We start from the raw sequence: 27,004 nt of genomic DNA, 5'->3' as shown, positions 1-27,004 counted from the left end.
CGAGGCAGAGAGGAGCTTTCTCTCTCTCTCTCTTTTGGGCGCAATGCAGCATATTAGCATCATATTTATATTTAGAAAATCGTTTCGAATACGCTTATGGAACATTTCGTATGCTTCGAATGAGAACTGACTATACACAGTATATTTATATATATATACATATATATGTAGGTATAGCCACGTCGACACTTAAGTATAGCCAACGCAAGTTGAGCAATTATTTTGTATTTTTCACGAAGTCGGTCGATCGGTCGACAGCTAAATATAGACCAAATGCGGTGGCTCAATCTGAGATGCCAAACAAACGTGAAATATATATGGACCCCACAGTAAACACCCACTGAAAATCAAATAATACAGGTATGCCGACAAAAGAAAAACAAAATGAAAATAATGAAATTAATTGTTAAGTCAGAAAACACAAATTCCAAAAAGATTCGTTTTGTTTCCATGGAACCCACTGGGGCATATATTATTGGATGTTATGTGTGTTGTATATAGAGCGAGTCCAAGTATTTGCATGAAACCGAACATTGCTCATGAATTCGAATTAGCAGAAATAAGGAAAACGCAAACAAAAACGAATATTTCAAAAATATCATATCATCAAGATTTCGCAAGTACTTATTAACATATAAACTAAATAAGCTAAATATACATACATATATCATCATCATCAACATTATTTATCATTTATAATTTATCATTTATCAGTTATAATAATTATCATCGGGAGCAATAGCTCTCTACATTAGTTCTCTGGTTTTATATTGGAGCATATTAGATACTTTCTTTCGCATTGAAGTCGATGAACAACATAAATAGAAATATCTCCGCGGTACAGTTGCCCCTCCAAACTGTTAGCTGCAACTGTGCCCAATGTTAGCCTGCATCATCTGCTTCTCTATTATTTTCAGTTTTATAATATTGTTATTATTATTATATATTATATTTATTTATTTTTTTTTAGCCTGTGCCATTGTCGGTACTTGATTCGTTAGTTGGCGTTCGATAGTTAATTTCGCATTATTTGTTTTTGGTTTTTCGTAAGTTTTTGAACTTCATTTTTTTGTTGTTGGTTTTTTTCAAAGTTTCTTTTATTTATTTTTTTGTTTAGTTTTTGTTGTTTTTTTTTTTTTTGTTCTGTTTGTAAAGCTTATTCTCACATAACCTAAGACAAAAACATAAGACGTTTCTGCATTTCGTTCATCAAAAATCGTTGGAAAACCGAAGACTAAGTTAGCTAGCATTGTGGATAAGTTGAATTAGTTTCTGGGTAACAGCTAGAAGTTGAAAACGGAAAATAATGATCGGAACGATAGCTGCTGTTGCTGGTAATTTAAATAAGTTGTGGCTGGGGGGTTTTGCATTTTGTTTTCATTTTTTGTTTGTTTTTTTTTTTTTTTTTTTTTTTTTTTAGAACGTTGTCAAAGCGCCCGCGCCGAGGCCATAGCCCACGCCCTTGGGCCCGAAATTGCGGCTGTAGCAGGAGCGGCAGTAGATGTCGCCATCGGGTCCATCGTTGAGATTCGTCGAGTCGAGAGATTTGCGGCAATCGGAACAGTAGAAGCAGCGCTTGTGCCAGATGCGGCTCTTGCTGATCATCTGTTCGGCGGCGAAGACAGCAAAGCCGCAGCGCGGGCAGCCGCCGGAGGTCTTCTGACCATTTAATGGACCACCGTCGGGAAACTGGATGGTGGACTCGCCGCTGGTCGAGACGAGCGTGGGCGCATGGCCATAGCCAAAGCCCTTGGGACCAAAGTGCTTGCCATAGCAGGCCTTGCAATAGATGTCGCCATCGGGCCCGTCGCAGGCCAGCATCGAGTCGAGTGGACGATGGCAGTCGGTGCAGTTGTAGCACTTTCTGTGCCACATCTTGCCCTTGGAGAGCTGCTGTTCGGCCGCAAAGACGGCACCGCCGCAACGTGGGCAGCCCTCGCCTTCGGGCGCCTTGATGGAGGTGGTGTCGGGATTGATGAAGGGGCGACTGGAGCTGATCTGATCCTCGGTCAGGCCATCGGTTTGCAGGAAACCAGAGCCGCAGGCAAAGCCATAGCCATGTGGTCCCCACTTCTTGCCGTAGCAGGTCCTGCAGTAGACATCGCCATCAGGTCCGTCGGTGGCATTGATCGAATCCAGCGTCTTTTTGCAGTCTTTGCAGTTGAAGCACTTCTTGTGCCACTCACGGCCCTTGGACAGCTTCTGCTCGGCGGCAAAGACGGCGCCACCGCAACGCGGACAACCCTCGCCGGGACGCGCCCTGATCTTGTCCACCTCGATGGCGGCGCGCATCTGCGGTGCACCCTCGTCGCTAGCAATGCAATCGGACTGGAGGGCGCCGCCGCCCTGGCCATAGCCGTAGCCCTTGGGTCCGAACTGCTTGGCATAGCAGCCCTTGCAGTAGATGTTCTTGTCGGGCGCCTCGCAGCACAGTATCGAGTCGAGGCCCTTCTTGCAGGTGCCGCACTTGAAGCACTCCTTGTGCCAGCCGCGTCCGCGGGCCAGCATCTGTTCGGCGGCATAGACATAGCCGCCGCATCTGGGGCAACCCTCGCCCTCCGGCGCCCTGGCAATGGCGCGCGGCTCAAGACGGGCGCCATTCCTTACCACATCGTGACCGTTCTGGAACTGTGCGCCGTTGTCCATGGAGAGTGTGCCGGCGCCGGTGCCAAAACCGTAGCCCTTGGGCCCGTATTTGCGTCCGTGGCATACCTTGCAGTAGAGCTCGCGCTCGTGCTCTGTGCAGTTGGTCGAGTCCAGGGATTTGTTGCACATGGAGCACTTGAAGCAGTTCTTGTGGAATACATAACCGCCCGCCAGTCGCTCCTCGGCGGCGTATACGCTCTTGCCGCAGCGCGGGCATTTCGGGGATTCAATCGGTTGAAGGGGCATTATGCGACTGACTGTATTTGTTTATTCGAGTTGCGATATATATCTATATATATATATATATGTATGTGTATATGTTTCCAATCAAATTGAGCTCTAACCACGACCTGGGGTACAATTAACCGTATCTGTATCTATGTATATTATGCTTATTATCTGAAAGTGCAAACAGAGAGCAGAATATAACACCACATTCAGTGCGAGCATTGTCTCGGGCCAAGCGAACTGAAGCAAAGCTCTGGCGTTGCTGGTTTTTTGATGGAGATGTTGGTTTTTTGTATACTTTTTTGTTGGTTCTGGTGGATGTGATGATGATGATTTAAGCGCTGCATGAGACGAAAAGTAGCTGATCTAAGAGTTTGCATTAACTCTACATTTTAGTACATGTACCAAACACAAATTTCAAGCAATATTTTTCATCAATAAATATTAATTTTTCCTTTTAAATTATCTTATGGTATTTCTATAAGTTTACTGATATGAAAGAGCTTGAAATTTGGCTTTGTTTTATGTTTTAGTACATGTAAAACAATATGTCTGCGTCGTTCAAAATGTTCGTACCATGTTAGTCTGAATGCTGTTAACTGATCTAAAAGTCTGCATTAACTCTAGCTGAGGCTGTTTACATACTTTTTAGTACATGTACCAACACACATTTCCAGCAATATAGATTGTTTTCATATATTCATTTTTCCTTTGAAAGTCAATGTATGAGATCTGAGCTTAAGGAGCTTGGCCTTGTTATACATTTTAGTACATGTAATAAAAGTGCTAAAACAATATGTCTGTGTTGTTCTCAATGTTCGTACCAGGTAACTGATCTAAAGTCTTAGTACTCTAATAAAATTTACATATAATTTAGAACTGACTTTTTGATTTAATTGTGTATTTCGACTCTGTTTCTTTATCTGATCTAAAGTCTATATAAAGTTATTTGCTGCTGTCATAATTTAGTACATGTGCTAAATCCCGTTTTGCAATATTTATATATATTCTTCTTGAGTCTATTCCTATTGACTGTATTTAAATGATCTAAAACCGAAATATGCTTGAAAATTTAGTCCAAATTCTTTGAGTATTATCTTTTATAAGCTCTTAGCTAATCATCTGTCATAATCATAGTGTACGCTAATGAATATCTTTGCTTTTTTTTTAAAGAAAATTACCCAACAACCACGCAGACAAACACACACACACACTATCTATCTATGATGGGCTAAAAGAAAACACAGAAATATTTCATTTTGAATAGGAAAAATTCGTGTTTTGTTGCTTGCAAACAAATTTGAGCAATAATAAATGTGTATCTGTCTCTGGCTGCGAGAGAAACTTTTATAAAAATAACACAGGTGAACACACAAAAATATGAACGCTTCTCGCTTCTCGATGACCAAAATCCATCTATTCCAATCAGTCTGAGTCACTGTCCCGGTCCGTGTCTTGGGCATGCGGTACAGTGGGTCAAATATGTATGCATGCATGCAAATGAAGATGTTTACTTTTGGTAACTGGCAATTGGTTAGTGCAGGTGCAATATCGTTTCAGCAGCCACCACGTTTTAGATATGCATATAATATATATAAATATATACATATATACGGATATATAGATATATATACATATATATATATATATGTGAAGGAACAGCACCTACATCGACACAAACACCACACACGGAGGAACTGAGTACTGAACTGGAAGATTGCTCAACGCAAACTAATCTATAGAATTGTGAGTGCACACGGCACACGGCGCTGGCTTTTTGCTCCGTCTTCAGTTTTATACGATTTTTCTATATTTTTTTTTTTTTTTTTTGGGTTTGTTTTTGAGTTGATTTGAGAAACTTTAGATGCGGAACAATTTTCATCTAATATCTCGCCAGAGAGTGGGATGGAAATATGACTGTGTGCGTTGCTCAGTGTGTGTGTGTGCGAGTGTGTGTGTGTGCGAGTGTGTGCGTGTGTATCTCAAAAGCAGCCAAGGCAGCGGCGTCTGTGGTTTTTCAACTTGTTCTACACATACGCACACACACACACACACACATGCACACACGCGCGCGTTGAAAAGTTTTTCATTTCACATCATTCGGGCGATTCTCTTGCTGTTTTTCTTTTTGTATTTTTATTTTTTTATGTGCGGTAACAGGGCGAAAATGTTGTGCGAAAATTCTTGCTACGCTTGTGCAGCTCAACAAATCGAGTTGAGAAATGCATTATCATGATTAGCTAATTGAATGCTAGGCGAATCTCCATTCCGATTGTTTACACTACGATCAAAGGTCATGGAGCATATTTCGGATTTATTGCCTTTGCACAAATATGCATGAGATATATAACTAGATATATCTATTTAGAGTTGCCATAGTGGAAGTGTCCTGGCAACTTTACGCACATTTTTTTTTTTTTTTTTTTCAAAATTTCTACAAATTTTACTAGCCTCTACATATTTTTGTGCGTGTTTTCTTTTTCACGCTAGGCAAAAAGCTTTTTCACTAAAAAAACGCATCTATAAATACGAGTTCGTGGGAAATGTTTCCCCAATGGAGCTACATTTTGATTCTCTTTAGTTTCGTTATTTCTTTTTATTTTTCTATTTTTTTCGTGGTGTCAAAATGTGTGCCAAATTTGTGCGGCGCTTCTATAATTAAACTTCATCATATGCAATTCTGCGCGATTTTGGTGGCAGCTTTAACCGATATTTACAGAGCACAGCACGACTTTTTCTACATGCATATATATATTTATATATATATATATATTTAAATGTTATTTGGATGTGTATGCAGCTGTGTGCGAGACTCTCGAATATATTTACTTTTCGTTCGTAATAATAAAAATTCGCAAAAAATTGTTCTTTCTTAATTGTAGTAGAGCCTTTTGGCTTCGGTTAGCAACGATTTTCGACTGAGCGGGCTAGAAAATTGTCAACTTTTTGTTGGGGGGCCCGATACCCTGGCGCTACGTGGGCTAAGACTGAGCAAATTTTGTCTGCACACGGCACAACGATAGCGACAATGACAACGAGTTGTTTGTCGCCGCAGCCAAACGATAGGGATGGCAATATACCCGAAACAAAAACAAAAGACAACAACAACAACAACAACAACAACAGAAACCAAACAGGCCCAACAAATCAAAATGTTGCATAGTATAAGACGTCTTCAATGCGATCATTGTCGTAAATTTGATCGAAAATTTAACATCGCATTTTGCCGAATTTTCCAGCAGCCAAATTAACATGAAAAATTAATATAAAAAGCAGTAATTATGCATTTAATACCCTGTGGCCACAGTTGTTGGGCTAATCTAACTAGAAACGTATTCTACACTCTAAGGCAACCAATTTGGTTCAACAGCCAAGAGGGCATCTTCCGGTCGAGCAAACATTGATTCTACTTATTTTTTTTTTTTTTGTGGTTATGTTGTTCATAAATTAACGTACACTTTGCATTTAATTAAAAATGAATATGCATCGTTTTGGCGTGCATATTTTTTGATATTAAAGGCAAATTAATGGGGCATGGACACGTCAATGTACATCAATCACATCGAAAAATAGAAATGGAAAATACTTGATAGAATCGAAAACAGACAGCGAAATTAAAAATACCCTAATTGCTGCAAATCAAAACATGTTAGGGTGCTCTAATCATAGATTAGCAAATACCCTGTATCTGGAAAAAGAAAACCATTCGAAAGCATACAAAGATAAAATCAATAGAAACAACGCAGCTGAAACTCTTATTTTGCTGAGAATAAATTTAAATATAAGTACTTTTTCAAGTTTTTGTATGGGTCTTACAGAAATTTTATCGCCTCTCAAATCACAGAATTACAATTCAGATGCGACCATTCCCAAAGTTTTACCCTTCCGGACGTATTTTTTAATTTAACTTAAGTTTTCCCACTTTTATATCATATTTTGGTTTACCCTTTTCATTAGCTTGGATTTTGATTTAAAATAATGCTCGTATAATTATGTAAACATAATTAACATTTTTGTATGCTGTTAAGACGATGTTGTTGCTAGTATAACAGAAGTATAACATTGATAATAATGTATACCAGTGAATATAAATTGTTAAATATAAATTGTTAAATATGTTAAATATGGGTTTTTTACTTCATAAGGTGTATAATACATACTTTTATTTTTATCGAGAACAGATAATAAATATGAAATAACCGGGTAGATCTATTCCCATATAGCACATGTAACGTAATACAGGTAAAAAAAGTAACGGAAAGAACGTAAAGATTTTGATGATGTGTCAAAACTGGTAAAACCAAATTTGGAAGAGATATCTTAAGAGCAAAAAGCTTTAGGGTTTTCTGACTGACTTTTAACTGAGAGACCGACGGATGATGATGCTGGCATGCAATATATATATATACATTGCGTTAGATGCGTCACAGAATTTATAAAATGAAAACACCCTTTGCAGTTGTACACAAATATAGAGGGTATTATTGAAAAACACGAAATTCTCGAGCGTTTCTTTGGGGTATGCGCACCTACAGAACATATATTGCACATGTATCGAGATGCGCACCTTGTGTTTCTAGACGTTTCATTTATATATTTTCAGAAAGGTGTATGCATTAATAATTGCATTTCTACTTATAAATATGATACGAAAGTTGGCAAAGCGCCTGCGCCGTCGGCTGCGCGAAGCGAGCGAGTGAAATGGTTATAGAATCATGTTGACCAAACCAGCCAGCCCATCCTCTCCAACTGATTGTCGGGTGTGGGGGCCGAGAGCGGCAACAGCGCTGGCACTTGACAAGTTGTAGACAAGTGTACAAGATTAGAAGACTATTATTCAAAAGGCAACTTTGTAGCCAGGCGAGAGCATATTGGCAGTTGAAGAGAACTCTAAGAGCATCGAATTGACTCAAGAGCTTTTGCTCTGGCTGCCGTTGAATTGTTTATTGTACTATTTATAGGACGTGCTCGCAGAGAGCCAGAGATAAACAAAACTAGAAATTGACTCACCCGCTTGGAGCTCTTCTCGATTTCCTTCTCAAAGTCCGTCAGAGGCGTCAGCGTCACGTGCACATCCTTGATAATATTCCGAAATGAGCTGCAACATTGAAGATTTATGTTTAAACAGAGTCGCCAAATTGATTCATGATCGTTAATTACCTGTTGTGATCGTCCAGGTTGATGCTGGTGATCGATTTGGCAGCGTCCACCTTGCGCTTTTTGGACGCCGAGGAGCTGCTTGCTGTCGACGGCTGACTGTGACCGGTCGTTGTTGTGGATGTTGCTGTGGCAATCGATGATGATGGAACTGTCTTGCTGCTGCTGCTGCTCAAATTGGAGCTGATGCCACCGAGTCCAAGTGGATTGGGCACGCTGTTTGCGGACGTACCAGCGCCCGACAAACCCTCCAATTTGCCTGCATTGCTGTTGCCAGTCATGGAGGCAGACGCTTCCTTTGCATTGGCATTGCTGTTGCTGCTGCTGCTGCTTGTGGCTTGCAGCTCGGCTCCGAAGCCGCCGCCCAAATTGGTGGCCAATTGCAGTTTGCCCGTAACACCGGCGCCTGAACTGGGCAAGCCAGACGTGCTCAGGTTCTGGGCATGATTACTATGCTCACTTATCGAGGCGGCAGTCACGCCGCTACTAGATACATGTGCTGCCGAGCTGGAACTGCTGCTGGCCGTTATGCTGCTGGCACTGGGCATGTTGCTGCTGCTTGTGGCAATACTGCTGCTGCTGCTGGCGGCTACGACAGTGGCTTCCTTCGCGATATCCTTGCTTTTCGATGACTTTGAGGACTTCTCGCGCGACGACGATGAGGAGGAGGACGATGACGAGGCTGATGAGTGTGTAAAACTGTTGTTTGATGAATTGCTACCGCCATCCTTTTCCTTGCTGTCCTTGCTGGAACCTGAGCCTGACTGTTTGCCCAAGCTTTTACTATGCTTATCTTTATAGCTGCTGCTCGAGCTGGTGGCTGATGATTTAGTACTTGAATTGCTGGGCGCTATTGCACTGTTGCCGCTGCCGCTGCCGGCTCCAGGTATCGTGTTGCCTGTGATGGAATTACCACTGCCGCTGGCACTGCCACCGCTAGGGTTTGAGGTATGTGTGACCGCAACGTTGCCGCCGACAGCGCCCGTTAAGCTGTTGCTTATGGCATTATTGTTATTGCTAGCGGAGTTGCTGCTGCTACTGCCGGATAGAAAACTGCTTGCAGTTGAAGGAGTTGCCGCAACGCCAGCATTGGAGGTGCTTGAGGAATTTGGTAGGCCCGTTGCTGCTGCGGAGCTATTGCCCGATGACATCGATGATTTACCGGAGGCATTTGATTTGCGCTGCTTGGATGAGGATGAGACATTGCTGCCACTGCTTGACAGGCTTGTGGAGCTGGCGGCCAATGTGCTGCTGGTTATTTTGATGCTAGTCGCTGAGGTGGAGGCCGAGTTCATGGTTGAATCGATTTCCTTCTCGGGCGACGAGCACGAATCGGAGGAGGTGTCATGTTGTACGGGTTTGTAGGGTGGTATAGTTTTGACGTTTCCGCCCTTTTTCTGCAATATATATGACAAGGCATGAGTGTATAACGAAGAACACACAAACACATACTCACCAATTTACTGTAGTGATGCTGGCAGTAGCCGCAGTACTTAACATTATCCAGATAGTTGCCAGCCTCCTCGCAGAGCAGGCCCAAGCTTTGGGCGCAGGTCACATGGAACTGCTGCTTGCAATTGGCCTTATTGCACTGCATGCAGGCACCGACATTGGCACGATTTGGCTTCCCGATTTCCAAGCAAATGTAGCAGGCTGTAAATAAGATGCAAAACAGTTAGTGAATGCAACAGCTACTGCAAAGATGACTCACTCTTGGAGTAGCGTTCTTGCGGTATTAAAGTCAGTATAATGGGCTCCATGGTGGTCACGTTGCCAAACCGAATCTCGGGTATGTACAGGGCGCACACAACATGGGCCCAGCCGCTGGTGTCTGTCTTCTTGAGGGCGCCATCTCGTGAGGGGCATATCTCGCAGCGTACACGCGAGGTGCGCTCCTGGGACTCGCATTTCCGACAATACCAGGGTCCAGTGGGCACGGTAACGATGCCATAGCATGCCTGATGCACGGCAACGGTACAGTTTTGGCCGTCACAGTAGACGAGCGGGTTCTCCGGCCACCCCCGCTCGTCCGAACAAACGCAACAGCCGCCCACCATTTCCTTCATATCGTCCAGCTTAAATTTTTTAATTTTGATTAATTTTCTATTCAAGTTGGTGGACTGAATGGTGTCGTCGTTGCTGCTGGAGTCTAACAACTCCAGTTTTGCATTTACTGATGAAGGAATTGCGTCTGTTTACAAGCACCCACTGCAAGAGCAAAGAAAATATATATATATATAAATAAATATAAATAATTCAAACTAGACTTGCATAAACTTAACTATTCAACAAGAAAAAAGTCTATCTATCTAATATTTCTAATACCCCGAATATATAACTTAGAAATCATGTTATTAGTGGAAGTCAGCTTGGATTCCAATAATATTGTGTTTCATAAGTTTATATTTATCATTAAAATTCTTTCAAATATTTGATTCATTTAGTTATAAGTCTCGAATTTGATTTGATTGTTTTAATAGAGTTTAAAGGATTAAAGATATGCAAATCTTGTAGGCAAGATTTGACCAGGCTATATAGCTAAACACTCAGCCTTTAGCAAGGAAATTTAAAATATGCGTAATATATATATATATATATAGACATTGTCACATATGAGTATAAGCTTCTAGATCCTTTAAAAGGTAGTGCAAAATATTAAATTACAGAGCGAATTTTTGTATATTGCAATTTCAGTGCGTGACGGTACTTACCGGAAAATGATTAGATTGGGTCAATTGACAGGTGCAAGCAGTCAACTAACCTTGTAAAGCGTATAAAGCTAAAATAAATAACAGGAAATATATATGATGAAAATGTATAAATAGCTAAACAATTAAGCTTAATTGCGTTTAGGCAAGTTCTACAGTTGTGACAAAAACAAAAGTCCTCCAATCGATATATATCGACTAATTGTGTTATCGATATTTGCAGTGGCCGGTTGCATTGCAGGTGCCATATGCAAGGTCATTGGCGCATTCATAAACAATAATAATAATCATAACAATAACAACAACAACAACAGCAAAGAAAACAATGACAAGCGGCAGGCCGGGCCGGTATATTTATTAAATAATACTCAACGCAAATACACTGTGCGCCAGAGCGAGACAGCATGAGCGCACAATTCACACATACAAAAGTAGGTTCTGTTTGCAAAACACAAAAACATGCACGCACACACATACATATGTACATATGCACACACATATATAGCCGTCAATGTCAAGGTATATTTTGTTGGTGCCGCCAACGCACTTCGTTCAACAATTGTTGTTGTATTTGATTTTGATTTGGGGCGCACAAATTATGGCGATAAACATATCAACATCGTCCGACTAATGGGCACAATAATCGAATCCCATAAAAATACCAACAAATTTCGGTTACGTGCACCGATCACACAAATACACTCACACTCTCACACACGCGGGCATTCGAACGGTTGAGCATTCCACTGTTTGGTTGGTTCATTGAACTTGACGATGGCTCGTTTTTTTTTTCTTTTCTGTTTGTCTTGATGTAAACAAATTCACCGACAAAAATAAAACATAGTTTAAATTCTACACAGCTATTGTGTTGAATTTGATAATTCACTTAGTATTGTTCTTGCGGCACGGTACAATATCATATTTTGTTTAATTAGCACAAAAATTATGCACATGCATATGTGGGTCGCATCTGCTGAGATTTTCTAGCTACTGCAGCGACGACAACAACAACGACAGCCGCCGAGTGCCAGCCATGCTGGCTTTCATTCATGCTCAGTCTGTGTGTGTGTGTGTGCTTATGTATGCGGGTGTCTCGTTGTACCGTTATTGGGTCAACGCGTTGCCAACTGCCGAAAAGGTAGCGGCACCGATGCGCGTGTTGCCAACTGCGACGGGACCAACATTTATACGGTTAGTGTAAATAAAAGAGCTGAACACACGGACACACACACACACACACACACACACGGACGCATAAAACGAGGCCGCTCCGCACGCAGCTTTTGTAATGTTTACAATATAACGTTGGAGCAGGGGTAGCGGCAGAGCAATGCACTTTCGACGAGAACGCCTACACGCAGACAGATACACACACAGATTAGATGTACATATATAATATGTACGTGTATGTGTATATAACGCGAAATGCCGCATAAGGGGGCGCATTGGGGGAGGAATGTAACGGCACTTTATGTGTATATATATATATTTTATATGTATGTATGTATTTTCATCACTTGAAGCAAGATGCTCTGAAGGGGCTGGGCTGCGCCGGAGTAGGAGTTGGAGCAGGGCAGCGATTGCGAGGGTGGTTTGTGTTCCGCTTTTACACTTAAAGCATGCCACACAATTGAATTTCAACCAGTTTTCCACAAAAATGTGTATACCCAAAGCTTCAAATTATTGATTTTCTGCTATTACATTAAAATTAACTAGACTTGGGCACTTTAAAACGTCATCACATTCACTGGCAGGGTGAAAATTTAACCCAACACAAAAACAACAACAAGATCAGCAACAAAAAAAAAAAAAAAAAACAACGAAAACTAGTTTCAGTCCAAAAACAACATGAAAATGCGCGCGGTCAAAGTGGTCAAGCAACGCGAAGCGGCACACGCACACACACACACACACACACGTACGCACACACAAATAAGCAAAGCCAAGAAGGAATAAAAGAAATATCTGTTAAGGGAGCGGTAGCAGGCCCACCGTCAGCGTTTAAGCATGAAATTCTTTCGATACGCGTTTGTTGTTCTCATGAGCGCACTATATATTCTTATTGGAAAACCGGGCACAATGTGAATATTGATTTTCTCTACCAGCCACTTGATTTGTCACTTTGCTTTCCAATTCGCAAACTCGTTCGAGAGTTTTTCTTCTTGATTTTGCGTTCAGTTTAGAAGTTGACAAGGATTTACCCAGTTTTTCTTAAGCCGCAAGTGCCGGACGGTGACGATTCAGCCGCCCACGAGTTACAGAGCACGCAAGTAAAATAATCAACACACAAAAAAGGCGCTGAACATCCACCAGCAGCAGCAACAAAAACAACAACAACAACAACAACAACAGTATGCACGAGTATTTACCTTGTAACTTGTTTGTTGTTGTTTCGCTCGCACTGCAACCCAACTCGATGTTACGCCCGAATGAGACAACAACACCTGCACACTGACTGCTGTATACAAATGCAATTCTTCGACGACGTTTCAACCTGCGACAATTATACTAGATAAACCGCTTTTAATAACACTTTGTAGCCTCCCGAAGCTACATTAAAACTTTACAAATTATAGCGTTTTCAGACGACTTGCAACTTTTACAACGTTTTTAGACCACTGCGACCGTGACTCGCAATGGTAATATTGCAAGAACAAGAAAATCAATCGATGAATTCCAGCAATCGATATATGAAATATCGTTTGCAGCGCAGTCAACGCAATTTTGCTCTCGCAGCCAACTTCAAGTAAAATCAGCTGTTAACTAACAGAATTCAGTTGACACCAATTAGCATCAACAGACTGTGTTGCAACAGCTGTTGCGAAAAATCAATTTTGCAAATCCGCCTGTGTCTGTGCACATATTTTATTTAAACTATAAGAAAAATGTCCTCCAATGCTGACTGCTTTGTTGTGCTGCCCGTTAACTGTGCGTCTGACTCTCTAATTTTTGGTCGCAATGCCGAAGATTCAGACGCCGTAGGCGGCTTAGGCGTGTCAACGGAGGTCTGCTACTATGATGTCAGCGACGTTCTGGAGGGGAAGGTAAGCCAACAGCCAGACATACCTTAATGACTCATAGTGTACACTTGCCACATGTCAGACTGATGGCGGTGCTGCTTTAGAGCCGTCGGCCGATGCTCTGCGTGTTATATTGCAAAAACCGAAGCCGGCCCTTTGGGGCGGCGACTTTGGTGCCAACGAACGAGGCGTGGTCGTCAGCTTGACATGGAGTGATGGGGAACAACAGGCGGCAGACAGCGACAGCTTGCTGGGCACGGACATTGTGCGGTAAGTTAAAGTACCTATATGTATACGTAAGTATATTTTAATTAACACGTCTATTACAGCATAACGCTGGCCGAGTCCAACGAGGCGGAGGCGGCCGTTGATCGTATTGGGGCTTTGGTAGCCAAGCACAGCAATGACAGCGCCAAGCTGAACTTTATAGTGTGTGATCCCACGGCTGCCTGGATATTGAGTAGCGCCGGCAAAGTGTGGGCCGCCGAGAAACTGCAAGCCGGCTGGCTGCGTGTGCCCAGCGGTGGACTAACCGTAACCACAACCATTGACAAGTCCAGCGATGGCTTGGATACGGCCGCTAACTTTGCGGCTGCCCATGATGCGGAGGCGCAGGCGCCTGAAGCCGATTGGTGCGGCCCGAAACCCGACGGTGACGGCGACGGCAGTTACACGCAGCAAGATATGTTTGAGACGCTGCGCGAGGCGAGCGGTGCTGGCTCTCGAGCGGCAAATGTTTCAATGCTCAGCAGCAAGGGCAGCTCAATTTCGTGCCACTGGTTTACTGGCACGCCAAATGCCGCCGAGTCAGTGTTCAAGCCGTTTGTATTTGCGCCCAAGCCGCGTATATCGCCGCTGACCCAGGTGCAGCCTGACGCAGAGCAGACGCTGCTGCACAGTCTACATGCCAATCGTAAACCGGCTGCATTGGAGCATTTGAGGAGCTTGGAGCGCTCCTGTGTCGATGAATTGAACAACTACTTTTCGCTCCAGGATCATGCCAGCGATGAGCTGGACGAGCTGCTCAAGGATTGCGTTGAGGCCGAGGTCAAGTTCTATCGCTAGACCAAACAAATGGCGCATCGCATCACGTTATTATGATATATTGATAATCAATTAGCTTGCGACCAGGACGATGCTCCAATTCGATTTGACTTGTGCATTCCACATATACATATAAGTACATCATTAAATTGATAGGATACTCGAAAGATTAGCTCACTGCGAACTATTTAAGAATTTCGTCTCGTTTATTTTATAATTTTCTATGTTAGTTTTGTGCAATTATTTTGATGTTTTTGCTTTTGCGTGATATTTAATTATTTTTATAGAATTCATTGTCTCCTAATGTGCAATCATGATCTTCATTTCTAAGTATTATTCGTCCTTTTTTTTTTATTAAAAAAAAATTAATTTAATTGCAGCTTGCATTTAGCAGCTAATTAACGATTTAAATACTTGCATACAAATATATACATACATATTAAATATACAAACATGCATAATATAGCTCTCAAATAAACGCATAAAAAGCTGCATTTATACAAATATCCATGGAATTTTAAGTACAACCGGGCAATGCGAACAATTAGACAGACTCCACGACCAGATTCGTTTTGAATATTGTGTTGTCATTGTGCAGCGCTTCGAGCTTGGTTATCTCGAAGGCCTGATATACCTCTCGGAAGTCCATTATGTTGCGCGGCGAGCTGTCCATCCAGAAGCGATCGAATTCAAAGAACAGGTAACAATACAATTTGTGGAAATCCTCGAGCGTGCTGAAGTTTTGCTTATGCAGCGCCACCTGATTGTAAAAGTGCGTCTTGGCCGCGCCCGTGCGCAGCAAATTGAATGCTAGGGCGGTGAGATTGATGCCAACAATGGCATAGGTATAGCCCACAGTGGGATGCATTGAGTGCAGCAGCACATGCTTGGCGGCGTCATTGTAGGCGCTGGCAAAGTACAAGAGATTCTCTAGGCCCAACATGCCCATGCCACGAAAGTCCGTTTTGGGATCGTCCCCCTGGAAGCCAATGTCCTGCCACTGCTTGGATATGCGACCTGTCAACGGCGTCTCGGGCATCAGTAGCTGCCACAGCCGCATTAGCTTCTGCTCGTGCTCCGGATTCTCCGAGTCATATGGCTCGGCACGCAGCTGCTCCACCTGATGCATTAGACGTTTATAGCCCCAAATGGTGGTAACGCAATTGCCAAAGAGCCTACCGAAATCCGGATGCACATTACTCTTAATACGTTTAACATGCGAAACAACTTTAACGGCGCGGGGAGCTGCAAAGCCAACTTCTATTATCGAATGCACGGATTTAAGTTAATTTAACGCTGACTCACCAAAGTAGAGCAACTCTCTGTCGCTAGCATAGGGCGCCGCCTCGTCCAGTTCTCGTAACATGGTCTTTATTTCCGGCTGATTCGACTGCATGAGGGAACGTTCGATTTGGCGGCATCTCGGCGTGCCTGCTTTTGCTCCGTAGCATATTCGCTGGAGCTCGGAGAGGCGGGTAAACGCATGTAGGAACCACTTAATGAACGGTCGTATATAGCTAAAGATAAACGGCAGAATTTTGTCCAGTATAAACATTTTGCGATATAAAAATGTTCGTGCAAAGCGAATGTCTAGCATTTGTTTAGCGCAGCGTTGCCATGGCGTTGCGTTTGTTATTCACAAGAAAAAATATGGACAGCGTGGCCAGAGGTTACGTGGTGGTAATGCGCGTATATAGAACTTTTACTTAACAGCTGATTGCAGCAATAACAATAGAATAACAGCGAAACTCTGTATTTTTTTTTTGTAAGATCTGCAGCAGTGTTGTAAAGGTGTGTAATTTGCACAGCTGTTTCAATCAAAATATACATTTGCAGCAATTCAGCCATGTAAATACACAAATCAGCTGATCGAGTATTTATATATTGATATTATCAAATAAACTTAAGTCAGTTTTTTTTTTTTTTGCAAAAGGCTCTGTAATGCTTGCAAAGTAAGTTTTAATGCTTTTTGTGAGTTGCCAAACTAATTATGGGCTTCATTTTTTTCTTTTAAAATCCGAGCTAATTTATATATCTATGTACATATATATCTATGTACATATATATATAATGAATATAATTCAGTCTTAAACTTGCACTTCATTGAAACAAAAGCCAGATGATAGAACTTAGTGGCATAGGCTCATTTTGCTAGCATAGTGTAAAAAACCGGTGCTAGCTCTCCGTTAGAGTTATCAAATTCTTTATAGCTTAGTTACAATCGAACTTTAGAAGGCATTAGTTGTTTCTAATTCCATTCGGCGAGATAAGCGTCAGAAATGCGAGCCCAGAACGGCAAACTTTGGTCAACTTTGCACGAAGGTGCGTGTAGTTAATGTGTTTTCAAAATAAGCCTGTGTTTATATAATATTTTCAATAGCTTGCTGCATATCTAATTGTCAAACGTCGTTAGTTCCATTAACATTCATACTATATGTAGGACTTCTGTTAAGTTTGTCGGTAGAAAGTAGATATTAAATTAGATATCTAAAAATATAATTGTTTAACGCACATTAAAGCTTTTTGTTATGCTTTAAATACATAAAAATATGTAAAATAGTAATAATGAATCCTAACTTTTTTTAAAATTTTTTGTTTTTTGCGAACGTGTCACAACAGGCAAGTATGAAGTCTGCAGTCTGGCTAGGGAGGATTTGGAGGAAGCCCTTAATGTATGTATAAAATAAAAGTATATTACAAATAATAAACTGTATATTTGCATATACATGCGCAAATTCATCTACATTCATTCATAGTTAGTTATGTGAAAAATGTAGACCAGAAATTCAAATATGTTTGCGTTTTTTATTAAAGCTTAAAATTAGCCAGGCCGCATGATACGCTGAAAGCACGATACAAAAGCGATTTGGAGCGCCGAGTGCTCCGTGGCGTCGGTGGTGTAATGGTTAGCATAGTTGCCTTCCAAGCAGTTGACCCGGGTTCGATTCCCGGCCGACGCATGTTACTTTTTGCCTTTTTCTTATGTTGTGTTTTTGATTTTATTTATTTTTTAATGTTAAGTACGCATATTTCTGATTTTGCCATATTCTAGGTGCTGGACGACTCGTTCTTTATCAATGAATCAGTTTGCATCGCCTGTGAAATAAACTTGCCGCAAAATACGCAGGCGCGTCAAGAGTTGCGAGAGCTATGCCGTATCACTGCACAGGATGGAGTTTCCTTAATTATGAGACACGTGGAAAGCTGTCGGATTGTTGCCGTTTCCTTTAACAAGTTGCAGGCAAGTGGCATATGGGTCAACAATTATGTCTAGCCTATTTATAAACTTGTATTTAAATTCTAGTTCGCTCCTCCGCCTGGCGAGGATAATTTCTTTGTTAAGTTCTACAATGAGCAAGTGAAAAGTCCTCAGGCTAAAAGCCTCATGAATTATATGATTACGATGGACTCAAAGATCGACGTGTTTGCCGAATACAACCTGGATTGCGTATGTGAACTTATGTTTTTGGCCACTTTGCCGGAATTTCGGCGCCTGGGACTTGGTCGCGCTCTTGTTGAATCCACCGTTCAACTGACTCGTGAACTTGGGCAGGGTCGTGGCTTGCAGGATGTGGCAAAGGAATTGCAGGATAAACGTCCTGCGGCGGTCACTGCACTCTGGACCTCCGTCTACACACAAAAAATTGGCAATGCTGTGGGTTTTATGGTGCTGAACACAGTACCTTTCAATGAGTTTGAATTTAATGGCAAACGCTTTAATGAGCGTATTGGACCCGAGCATGAATTTAGTCAACAAGCTATGTACAAATTGTAAGAACAACAAATTGTCTCAAAAATATAAAAAAGCAAAAAAATTTCGATGTGCGTCGGCCGGGAATCGAACCCGGGTCAACTGCTTGGAAGGCAACTATGCTAACCATTACACCACCGACGCCACTGCAGTACGCATTCACTTTTGAGTACTTAAGCAACGTACGTTTAACAGTAATGGTTTATATTTTGCATATTATTTTATTTCTAAAATTTATTCTATGTTAAATAGCACAATGAGTTAACAGTTTCTGTTCTTGCGCTCATTTTATGAATACGTGCTTCCTTTATTTTAATTTAAATTAAATTTGAGTGCAAAAATGCAAGGTTTTTGTATTCGTTTATTCGTTCTGAACATTGTGATTAAATAAGGAATGAGTTTCTGGCCTTCAAAAAGGTACCCACAGACAACTGCAATGCCATGAATCGTTTATACTTATCCCAACCCTTTATAAGGTCCATTGTTGATTTCAATTTTTGCACTTTACATAAGCACTTTGAAAAAAATAAAGTAAAACTTTTCAAATGAGATTAAAATTTACACACATTGCGTTACCGAGCGAGCTCGGCCAGGCATGCACTCAAGAGGATTTCGCCAGCCTTAATGCTCAGTGTCAACACTGTGGATGGACGTGGACAGGGATCAAGGCATCAGTGTGATAAGTATTTCGGAGCGCCCCGGCCCGGATTGCTTGTCTACCTCAACAATACATTTGGGTTTTTAATTAGAATTCGAATAAAAAACGAATTGAAAATCGTTGTGCCAAATGACAATGCATTCAGATCGGGGCAACCCCCTTCGCCGGCAATTGCGTGTAATGATATAGGGTCCGGGGCATTGGCATTGGCATTAGACAGGGTAAGTCGGCATAGAGGCGGTTACGCTTGATTGTGCTATATGACGTGTACATAATTCGCAGCTTGATATTTACTAGAGTGCGGCAGTACTCAATTTACCAGAGCTTTAATTACATAGCAAAAGTTAGGGAAAACTTGGCAGGTGCTGGAATATAGAATATGGAATTTTTTAAATTTAATAATTGCGGTAGGATATGTCTTTTTGTGACAAAATGTATACTAAAACATGGCTAGTTCGATTCGTCCTTTGGCGCTGTACTCCTTTTTGTATAGAGTTTATATCTTCTGGCCTAAGCTGGGATTGTTTTTAGAACAAATTATCTAAACTATATAAGCTTTATTTCAAGTCGACTTAAATTTTGTTCACTACTTTCAGAGCCAGGATTTTATTTTATTCAAGTACGAAATTCTTGATGTCATAAATTAAACTAAATCTAAATTTTATAAATAACCGAGATTTGAAAACAGTGTTGTCTTAGCAAAATATGATATAACATTAAGAACAACAAATATGGGTATTTGATGTGAAAGTCTTCATTTGGGTTGGACCATCATCGTCTGGGCCCTGCGTTCTAGCTGTTATCCTCAATCGGTTGCCACTAGGCAACAACTTGATAAAATTGAAAACTAATTTGTTTATACAGCTGCACAAAACGAGCAGCGCTGGCAATGAAAACAACGAAGAGGCAAAACAATTTGTTTATCATGGGTAGCCTTAGTGAGGTCGCCGTCAACGATGATTTGGCAGTCGGTTGTCGGCAGGAGCAGGAGCAGGGGCAGGAGCAGGGGCAGCAACAGACACGGGAAAAAAGGACAACAAACAAGCTGGTTTGGGTTTGCAGGAAAGGCGCATCGCAATCAGCCAGGTTGAGGGGTGAATAGAGCTCTTGGTACTCGGATCTCGCATATTTTGACACCCCTGTCTGGATTGTTTGATATGCGCGCCGTAAGATATGCAGCAGATATTCGTGCAATAGAAGCATTTTAATGGAGTTGTTTCGCCCGAATGCTAGACAATGCAAATATTTGCATTTGTATTCGGCGCTTTGCTAATGCTTAAAAATTATGCTGGTTGACAAATTCTTTTTTTTATTTATTTTCTGAGTCTTTGTTTGGCTGCCACACTTCATTAATTAGACTTAGACGCTGTTCGAGCAAAAGCATCGAATCATCCTTATGTCATTGGAGCAGCAAACAAATTGCAGCTGTTCTGTGTCCTATCTTCCGTGTATCATGTACGCACGCCTGCCGCCCACTAATTCACTGCCAATCAAGCGATACACTTGTCCTGCGCATTCCATTCTTAAGCATATATGTATGCCGTGGCACTTGAATGCCATTTGGACAATAATTCCGCTTAAACAGATAAACGTGCCCGGAATCAAAGAATAATTTAATGTGTCTACCATATGAATACAGCGCATATATATCTCTCCCCTGGCCAACAACAACAATAGGGAGAAAAAACTCAAACTTAATAAGCTTATAACACCCCAAATGCAACCCTGGCGAGTGCAAAGTTTCGACTGCCTCACGCTGATTGGCCAGCAGCAGCACGGACTCCGCCCATTTGGCCACACTTTTTGCTTTGATGTGGCACCGCCATTGATATGATAGACGTTGTTCTACGGTGTGCGTTTATACGGAATAGCCAACCCTCGTTCGACTCTTATCGGACGTGTCCTGCTCCTGGTCCGGGAACTGTCATTCGTTTTGTGGCTGTCGGCGCGTTCGCTACCAAATCGCGCTTCAATGTTGCAATTCGCGGTCGAAATAATTTAAACATTTCGCATTGGCATTGTCTATTGGCGTAGTATTAGACGGACTATGAGTGCTAAAGAGTGCGTTAGGATCTGATATATAAATTATTTGTGTGCAATTCGAAAGTATTTTGATTGTGGTGTATTTTAAGCCTAGAGGATATTGGATACAATCAGTGGAACAAGGTAAAAGTCGAAGCAGCTGCTGCCTGGTACCGTCGGTAGTCTATAATTGAAAGAATTACTTTTAGATTAGAGATAAATAGATAATAATCAAAATACTTTTTAATTTTTAATAACAAAACGTAAAGCCTTTGTCTATTTATATTAAGTAATATCTGCATTAAAGCATAAATTAATTATAATTATAACTCAAATATTTGAAGAAAATATAATGCATACTACCCCATCAATACAAAGATATTTTCATGCAACTCAGCCTCGATCGATTGTTTTTATCAAAAATGTTTCGAAAACATTATAAGAATCTCTGTAATATATATGTAAGAACTAAAGAGTCTCTTCTGGTGTAACTTGTAGGATTTGGGACTAATATTCAGATATTTATTTATGAATGACTTTTTTTTTTTTGGAAAGCAGGTGAATATGGGGCCCATCGATGCGAGAGTATTCAAGTTTATAAAGTGAAGAATCTCTGCATGAGTAAAAAGAGAGCAACTTTTCAATTAAGCTAGTTTAAGTATAAATTTTGTTGTTATGATCAACATTATCAATTTTTATTAAGTGATAACGCTTCAAATTTTGTGTTTATAGATAGATCATTGTATCGAATCATTGTAATCGATTCTTATCGATTTTAGTAATACGGGAAGATTTATACATTCACATGAATAGACGGTCAGACAGGGGTAGATCATCTCAGCTGTTGATGATGATCAAGGATATGTTTGAGATCGAAGATGCCTCTGGGAGTCTCTGGGAGTTCTATATAATTGCAAAACAGAACAACGTATGTACAGGGTATAAAAGTCAATTTTGTTTAGAATATTGAGATTTTGTTTCTGTGGAAATTTTCAACAATTAGAATTAAGTACGGATTCTTTAGGAACTACGCATTTCCTGTTCTATAATCCTTTAATATTCAGATAAGTTTTATATTACAAACTTCCCTGATCCCATATGCAGTTCAAAGGGTGTGTGATATCTAACCAAGCCGAAGCTCTATCTTATCTTATCAGTTGTATTTGTATGTTAAACATGTTTATTATCTAGTTAACAACTATTACCACATCGACATGAATTTATATGATTACTCAAAAAACTGTATAAAAATGATGTTGTTTATCCTTTTCAGATTGTTCAGCTACTGCTAAAAATCAAGAGTCAAAATCAACGGCACGCGCCGCACTTGTTCCACGCAGGAGACGATCAAATCGAGTCGTAAGGTTCCTCCGTCCGGCACGTGCTGAGCACGCGTCGCCAATCAGATTTATATCCGGAGGCGTTTTTTTTTACGTTATGCACTTAAGCAGCCACTTGTCGGACAATTAGCTGACATTAAATTTAATAGGACAAAGGAAAAGCCAGAGAGAGAGAGAAAGAGAGAGAGAGAGAAAGAGAGAGAGAGAGAAAGAGAGAGAGAGAGCGAGAAATATAAAATGTTTTCCATGGACAATTTCGACTTGGAGGCCACCATGGCTCGGCATTTCTTTGAGGGATCGCAGGCGACCAACGCCTCGAACTCCAGCTCCGAGTACTACTTTGGCGACGAGCACAGCTCGGAGAGCGACGACGATGACGATGCGTACAGCAGCGGCTTCAACAGTGACCAGGAGAACAACGAGAAGACGTAAGTCCACCTCGAACGGGTTACTCGAGCTCAGGTGCTCCGATAATAATCGATTCCAGCTACTCTCTGTTTAGCCGGCGCAGTCATAAGCCGCGCCGCTTGAAGTGCGCCTCCCAGATGGCCCAGCAGCGGCAGGCGGCGAATCTTAGGGAGCGACGACGAATGCAGAGCATCAATGAGGCATTCGAGGGTCTGCGTACCCATATACCAACATTGCCCTACGAGAAACGTCTCAGCAAGGTAAGAAATGCCTAAACACGTTTTTAATTAGAAACTAATTTTAGGTATTAATCAAAATTCATATCTTATGCTAAATGTTTATTGATTGAAAGCCGCTGAATGGGAATTCGAATCCACCTATTTTCCGTGTTTAGTAGCGTATGTTTAATTCGATCGGAATAATATGGAAATTTTCCCATAATCCTAGCCACCAACTATCAGAAGAAGAGAATAGCGAAGCTATAATTTATTCGATTGGAGGATCTGAAGATCTCTTTGTTTCCTTTTTAGGTCGATACGCTAAAGCTGGCCATTAGTTATATAACCTTTCTGAGCGAAATGGTCAAGAAGGACAAGAACGGCAATGAAGCTGGGCTCAGCTTGCAGCGCAACTACCAAAAGGAGCCGCCCAAGAAAATCATTCTCAAGGATCGCAGTAAGTTGTCAATCACCCATCAATCATTAATGTTCAGCGGGTGCTGCTGGACACCAGGTCTATATTTAATGATATAATTCAGCCGGACTGTTAGTTGCATATTTAAAGTCCATTGGTGCGGTTTGTTCCCATTTGGATTGGCAATGAGGGTTGCTCGGAGCTGGGCTGAGTTCCATCTGTGGGCAACCGAGCAGCGCGGCTGCTGCGTCTGCCTAAGTGTAACTAATTAGAATTTTCACACTTATCGCCCGCTTCGCTTTGCGGGCTTTGCGTGACTGCCAGTCAAGCAAATTGTTTTGCTCATTGCCGTCGCATCGATCATGAAAGACGGCTGTACATGGGCCTGGCTCTGGCAAGGATGCGGCTGCGAATGCGGACACGAAAGGTTTTCATTAGCTAAAACGGGAGGGGGATGGCACAACGGATTAAGGGTTTCCGTGCGCCAGCTCATAAAAGTAGCTTTAGTTACGGTTTTTTGGTTAATAATTTTTCTATTCAATATGTATGACACTGCAAGACCCCCGACTCCACGTCGAGTGAATCCCGATCGAGCCGAAGCATCTGCATAGCTAATAGCCAACCACTTGGTTTGCCAAAGGGTGCTATGCATATATAGTACTAGGGTGCGATTTCTCCGTTTGATTTTGAATGATTTGCTCAATTTAAAAGTTTTTTTTTTTTTTAACTATTTTTTTCTAATTTCAACTTATGTGTGTCACAACAGAAATTTATACTGGTTAAACTTGAGTTAGGAGCTTGTTTGGTTGGAATTTATGGCAAAGTGCTTTACAGCTCTGGGCCTATGGGAATTTTAAAAGTATCGTAATTAGGAGTTTTATTCATAGATAAATTTGAGTGCATTTCAATAGGAACTTACAGTTGATATAAATTGTATACAGTTTCTTAATCAATTGTTAAATCGATCAGAAAATAATGTAAGAAGTTGCTTTATACGGATATAATATGCTCATTTTTTTAAGGGAAGATTTCTTTAATAGATTTGCAGGAAGGTGTCTGATCTATTACATATATACCTAATGGGTTCGGGAAAAATTCATACTAAGATTATCTACTTGCTAAATGTTTAAAAATATAAGATCCAATATGAGAAAAAGAAGATTTTTGAACAGATACCCTCCATAAAATATGCGGTTCATGCAAGTTACTTGAACAAAATTGAAGAAAAAAAAAAACTTAAATAAGTTAATTTACCCAATGTAAAACTCTACAATTAGTAAAAGAAAGCAGATTAAACATTTGCATTACACTTGAGTATAATTCAGACAGGGAAACATGAGGGACACATGAGCAAAACTCAAGAATAGAAAGAACAAGATATCATATATATATATGTATATATAAATACTCCATAGAGTAATATGAAATGAAACACAATCCCCAATATAATAAGAAATCCTCATTTATTTGGTTGCAAGGTGTAGTAGAGCACTAAGGCCTATACTATACCAAATCCCTGATAAGGCATTATTTAAAGAACATGCGACATGCCGACATACAATTTGTTATGATAAAATCCAACATGACAGACACCTTGCCCAAGTTCCAACTACGACTCCTACTCCCATCAGGGCACACACACACACACACACACACACACACACACACACACACACACACACACACACACACACACACACACACACACACACACACACACACACACACACACAATACAATCGACATGAGGAACAACAAAGCACAATCGACATAATCATATCGTGAGAAATTCGTTACAGTCCAGCAGATGTCTGCTGTCGCCATCGCAGAACAATTCATGGGTCCTGTTAAAGGGCAACCGAGGCCAAAGAGACCGGAGACCTGGGAGAGGGGACCGGGAGAGTGCGGAAGCATGTGATACGGCAAAAGCGTTTTCATGCTTAACGGGCATTAAAAATGTTGAGCAAAAAAAAAGGAGAAGAAAAACAAAAGCGAAATAGATAAAAATCGCAAGCCCCCAAACGAGCATTGGGGGCAACAGAACGCCCATTGGTTTTGGGAATCGGTAGGATACGGCTGCAGGGCACGCGCCTGGCATATGTTCACACCAACATCCAAGATGATGGGGTGGAGTGGGGCGAGTGTGAAGCTGGGTGGTAAACGGATGGGGTGGCATGTCGCATATTTGAGCAACACCCGCATGAAGCACTCGAAAACTGTGTGCGCTACAAATTACCAAGCTTGGATTGTGTTTGGAATGGGATGCTATACTGCGTGCAAGCTGATTGGACGCGGCGGTAGATAGCGGGGGTAGGATTTGTGTTTGTTCAAGGCAAATGGTGGGTCGCACAGCGGTCGGCCAGCTGCAACAATAGCAGCAGGAGCAGACAAATGGCAGGAACCATGCGAGCAGTGTGAACCCTTTGCTTGTTTACGCTGTGGCTGCTGATGTGCTTGTAATGTGCCCGCTAATGGCATTTGCTCAGTTTTTGGCAACAATTTTAATTGATGGGGCGGCACTTGACTTGCTCAAATTGTTATAGAAACTGATTTGAACTGTTTGTTACAGCCGGCGGCATGTCGCATTCCCTATCGTGGTATCGCAAGGGCGATCGCTATCCGGGCAGCAAGCTTTACGCACGGACCTGGACACCAGACGATCCCAATGGAGCAGCCAACCAACATCCAGCTCAGCCGTTGTATGCCAACAATAATGCAAAGGGCAGCATCAGCTCAAACTCGAGTCAAAATCACAACAGCAATCAGAGCAGCGAGGACTTCAATATCAGTGGAGCAGATATAAGCGATGCCGGTGCCGCAGCGAGCATCTTTGGCAGCGGAGGTGGTCTTTAAAAGTATATTACAACAATTTGCAGTGCAACTCCTCTCAACTAGTCACGCTTGCTAGTCAACGACATTTAGTGTCTACTTTAACATACATATACTATATACATATATTCCAATTTTAAAATATATTAAAAAAACATGTTCTGTGGTATTTAATTGCTATAAGTTTGCTTATATCTAAATGTTATACTATACTTAGTGGCTTAGTTTAAAGTTAAATAAATTCGACTATTTAAATGAAATGCAACGTGTACAGTTATTTTAATGAAATTCTAAAGATAATGCTAAGAAATACCAAATGAAAAAATACCATGCCCAAGTTGAACCTTTAATTTTTGGCCATTTGCAGTTCAAACGACGGGGGCAAAAGGCGCAATTTACAACTAAATAACGTACTTATCAGCACAAAATATTGAACACCTGGTGTCAGCCCCTGTTGCCGATATCATAAAAAATAAAACCAAACAGACAGAACACAAGCACAAAGCACAAGTGCAGTTTTTGGGGGTGGGTGTTCGGCTCGGGTTCGGGAGTGCAACTAG

At 41.4% G+C, this 27,004-nt stretch overlaps 6 protein-coding genes and 2 non-coding genes across 14 annotated transcripts in view; 4 read left to right on the top strand and 4 right to left on the bottom strand.

Annotated features, from left to right (window-relative positions):
- Alh (coiled coil domain containing protein Alhambra) overlaps positions 1-13,386 on the bottom strand; it is a 32,880-nt gene extending 19,494 nt beyond the window's left edge. For 4 of the 5 annotated variants that reach the window (XM_070207287.1, XM_070207290.1, XM_070207289.1 and 1 more), the window contains exons 1-6: positions 13,109-13,385; positions 10,743-10,810; positions 9,743-10,239; positions 9,488-9,684; positions 8,035-9,428; positions 7,885-7,972 (exon numbers count right to left, since the gene is read on the bottom strand). In XM_070207287.1, the coding sequence (XP_070063388.1) occupies positions 7,885-7,972; positions 8,035-9,428; positions 9,488-9,684; positions 9,743-10,097 (2,034 nt within the window). In that variant the 5' untranslated portion in view covers positions 10,098-10,239; positions 10,743-10,810; positions 13,109-13,385. Of the gene's footprint in view, positions 1-7,884; positions 7,973-8,034; positions 9,429-9,487; positions 9,685-9,742; positions 10,240-10,742; positions 10,811-13,108 lie in introns of all 5 variants that reach the window. The other variant, XM_070207286.1, reaches the window with a different exon arrangement.
- Positions 437-5,856, bottom strand: Mlp84B (Muscle LIM protein at 84B). 2 transcript variants are annotated; one of them, XM_015171382.3, is made up of 2 exons: positions 5,704-5,856; positions 437-3,045 (listed from the first exon to the last, which is right to left on the bottom strand). In XM_015171382.3, exon 2 carries the CDS (start codon positions 2,890-2,892, stop codon positions 1,417-1,419), a length of 1,476 nt encoding a protein of 491 aa, XP_015026868.1. In that variant the 5' UTR covers positions 2,893-3,045; positions 5,704-5,856; the 3' UTR covers positions 437-1,416. The 2 variants fall into 2 exon arrangements, with proteins under 2 accessions (XP_015026868.1, XP_070063396.1); XM_070207295.1 differs by lacking the exon at positions 5,704-5,856 and adding an exon at positions 4,544-4,560.
- Positions 13,387-13,513: 127 nt separating the features above from the next.
- LOC6630792 (secernin-3) lies at positions 13,514-14,995 on the top strand. Its single transcript, XM_002054614.4, has 3 exons — positions 13,514-13,783; positions 13,842-14,029; positions 14,089-14,995. Exons 1-3 carry the CDS (start codon positions 13,625-13,627, stop codon positions 14,822-14,824), a joined length of 1,083 nt encoding a protein of 360 aa, XP_002054650.1. The 5' UTR covers positions 13,514-13,624; the 3' UTR covers positions 14,825-14,995.
- A 51-nt stretch (positions 14,996-15,046) lies between these two features.
- On the bottom strand, positions 15,047-16,584 carry LOC6630793 (ELMO domain-containing protein 2). The gene is made up of 2 exons (XM_002054615.4): positions 16,109-16,584; positions 15,047-16,048 (listed from the first exon to the last, which is right to left on the bottom strand). The coding sequence occupies exons 1-2, from the start codon at positions 16,398-16,400 to the stop codon at positions 15,348-15,350; spliced, it is 993 nt and encodes a 330-aa protein (XP_002054651.2). The 5' UTR covers positions 16,401-16,584; the 3' UTR covers positions 15,047-15,347.
- Positions 16,585-16,939: 355 nt separating this feature from the next.
- LOC6630794 (uncharacterized) lies at positions 16,940-18,639 on the top strand. The gene is made up of 4 exons (XM_002054616.4): positions 16,940-17,125; positions 17,423-17,475; positions 17,856-18,044; positions 18,108-18,639. The coding sequence occupies exons 1-4, from the start codon at positions 17,083-17,085 to the stop codon at positions 18,576-18,578; spliced, it is 756 nt and encodes a 251-aa protein (XP_002054652.1). The 5' UTR covers positions 16,940-17,082; the 3' UTR covers positions 18,579-18,639.
- Positions 17,692-17,763, top strand: TRNAG-UCC (transfer RNA glycine (anticodon UCC)). The gene has a single exon. It is a non-coding gene; the product is annotated as a tRNA-Gly (tRNA).
- On the bottom strand, positions 18,627-18,698 carry TRNAG-UCC (transfer RNA glycine (anticodon UCC)). The gene has a single exon. It is a non-coding gene; the product is annotated as a tRNA-Gly (tRNA).
- Positions 18,699-21,097: 2,399 nt separating this feature from the next.
- Fer1 (48 related 1) lies at positions 21,098-26,695 on the top strand. Of its 2 annotated transcripts, none has more exons than XM_070207285.1 (5): positions 21,098-21,378; positions 22,508-23,002; positions 23,062-23,242; positions 23,513-23,657; positions 26,185-26,695. In XM_070207285.1, exons 2-5 carry the CDS (start codon positions 22,812-22,814, stop codon positions 26,466-26,468), a joined length of 801 nt encoding a protein of 266 aa, XP_070063386.1. In that variant the 5' UTR covers positions 21,098-21,378; positions 22,508-22,811; the 3' UTR covers positions 26,469-26,695. The 2 variants fall into 2 exon arrangements, with proteins under 2 accessions (XP_070063386.1, XP_002054654.2); XM_002054618.4 differs by having other exon boundaries at positions 21,102-21,378; positions 23,077-23,242.
- The last annotated feature ends 309 nt before the right edge of the window (positions 26,696-27,004 follow it).

The sequence above is a fragment of the Drosophila virilis genome, chromosome 2 (assembly GCF_030788295.1).
Source record: "Drosophila virilis strain 15010-1051.87 chromosome 2, Dvir_AGI_RSII-ME, whole genome shotgun sequence".
NCBI lineage: Eukaryota > Metazoa > Arthropoda > Insecta > Diptera > Drosophilidae > Drosophila > Drosophila virilis.
This window is presented reverse-complemented; position numbering and strand designations above follow the sequence as displayed.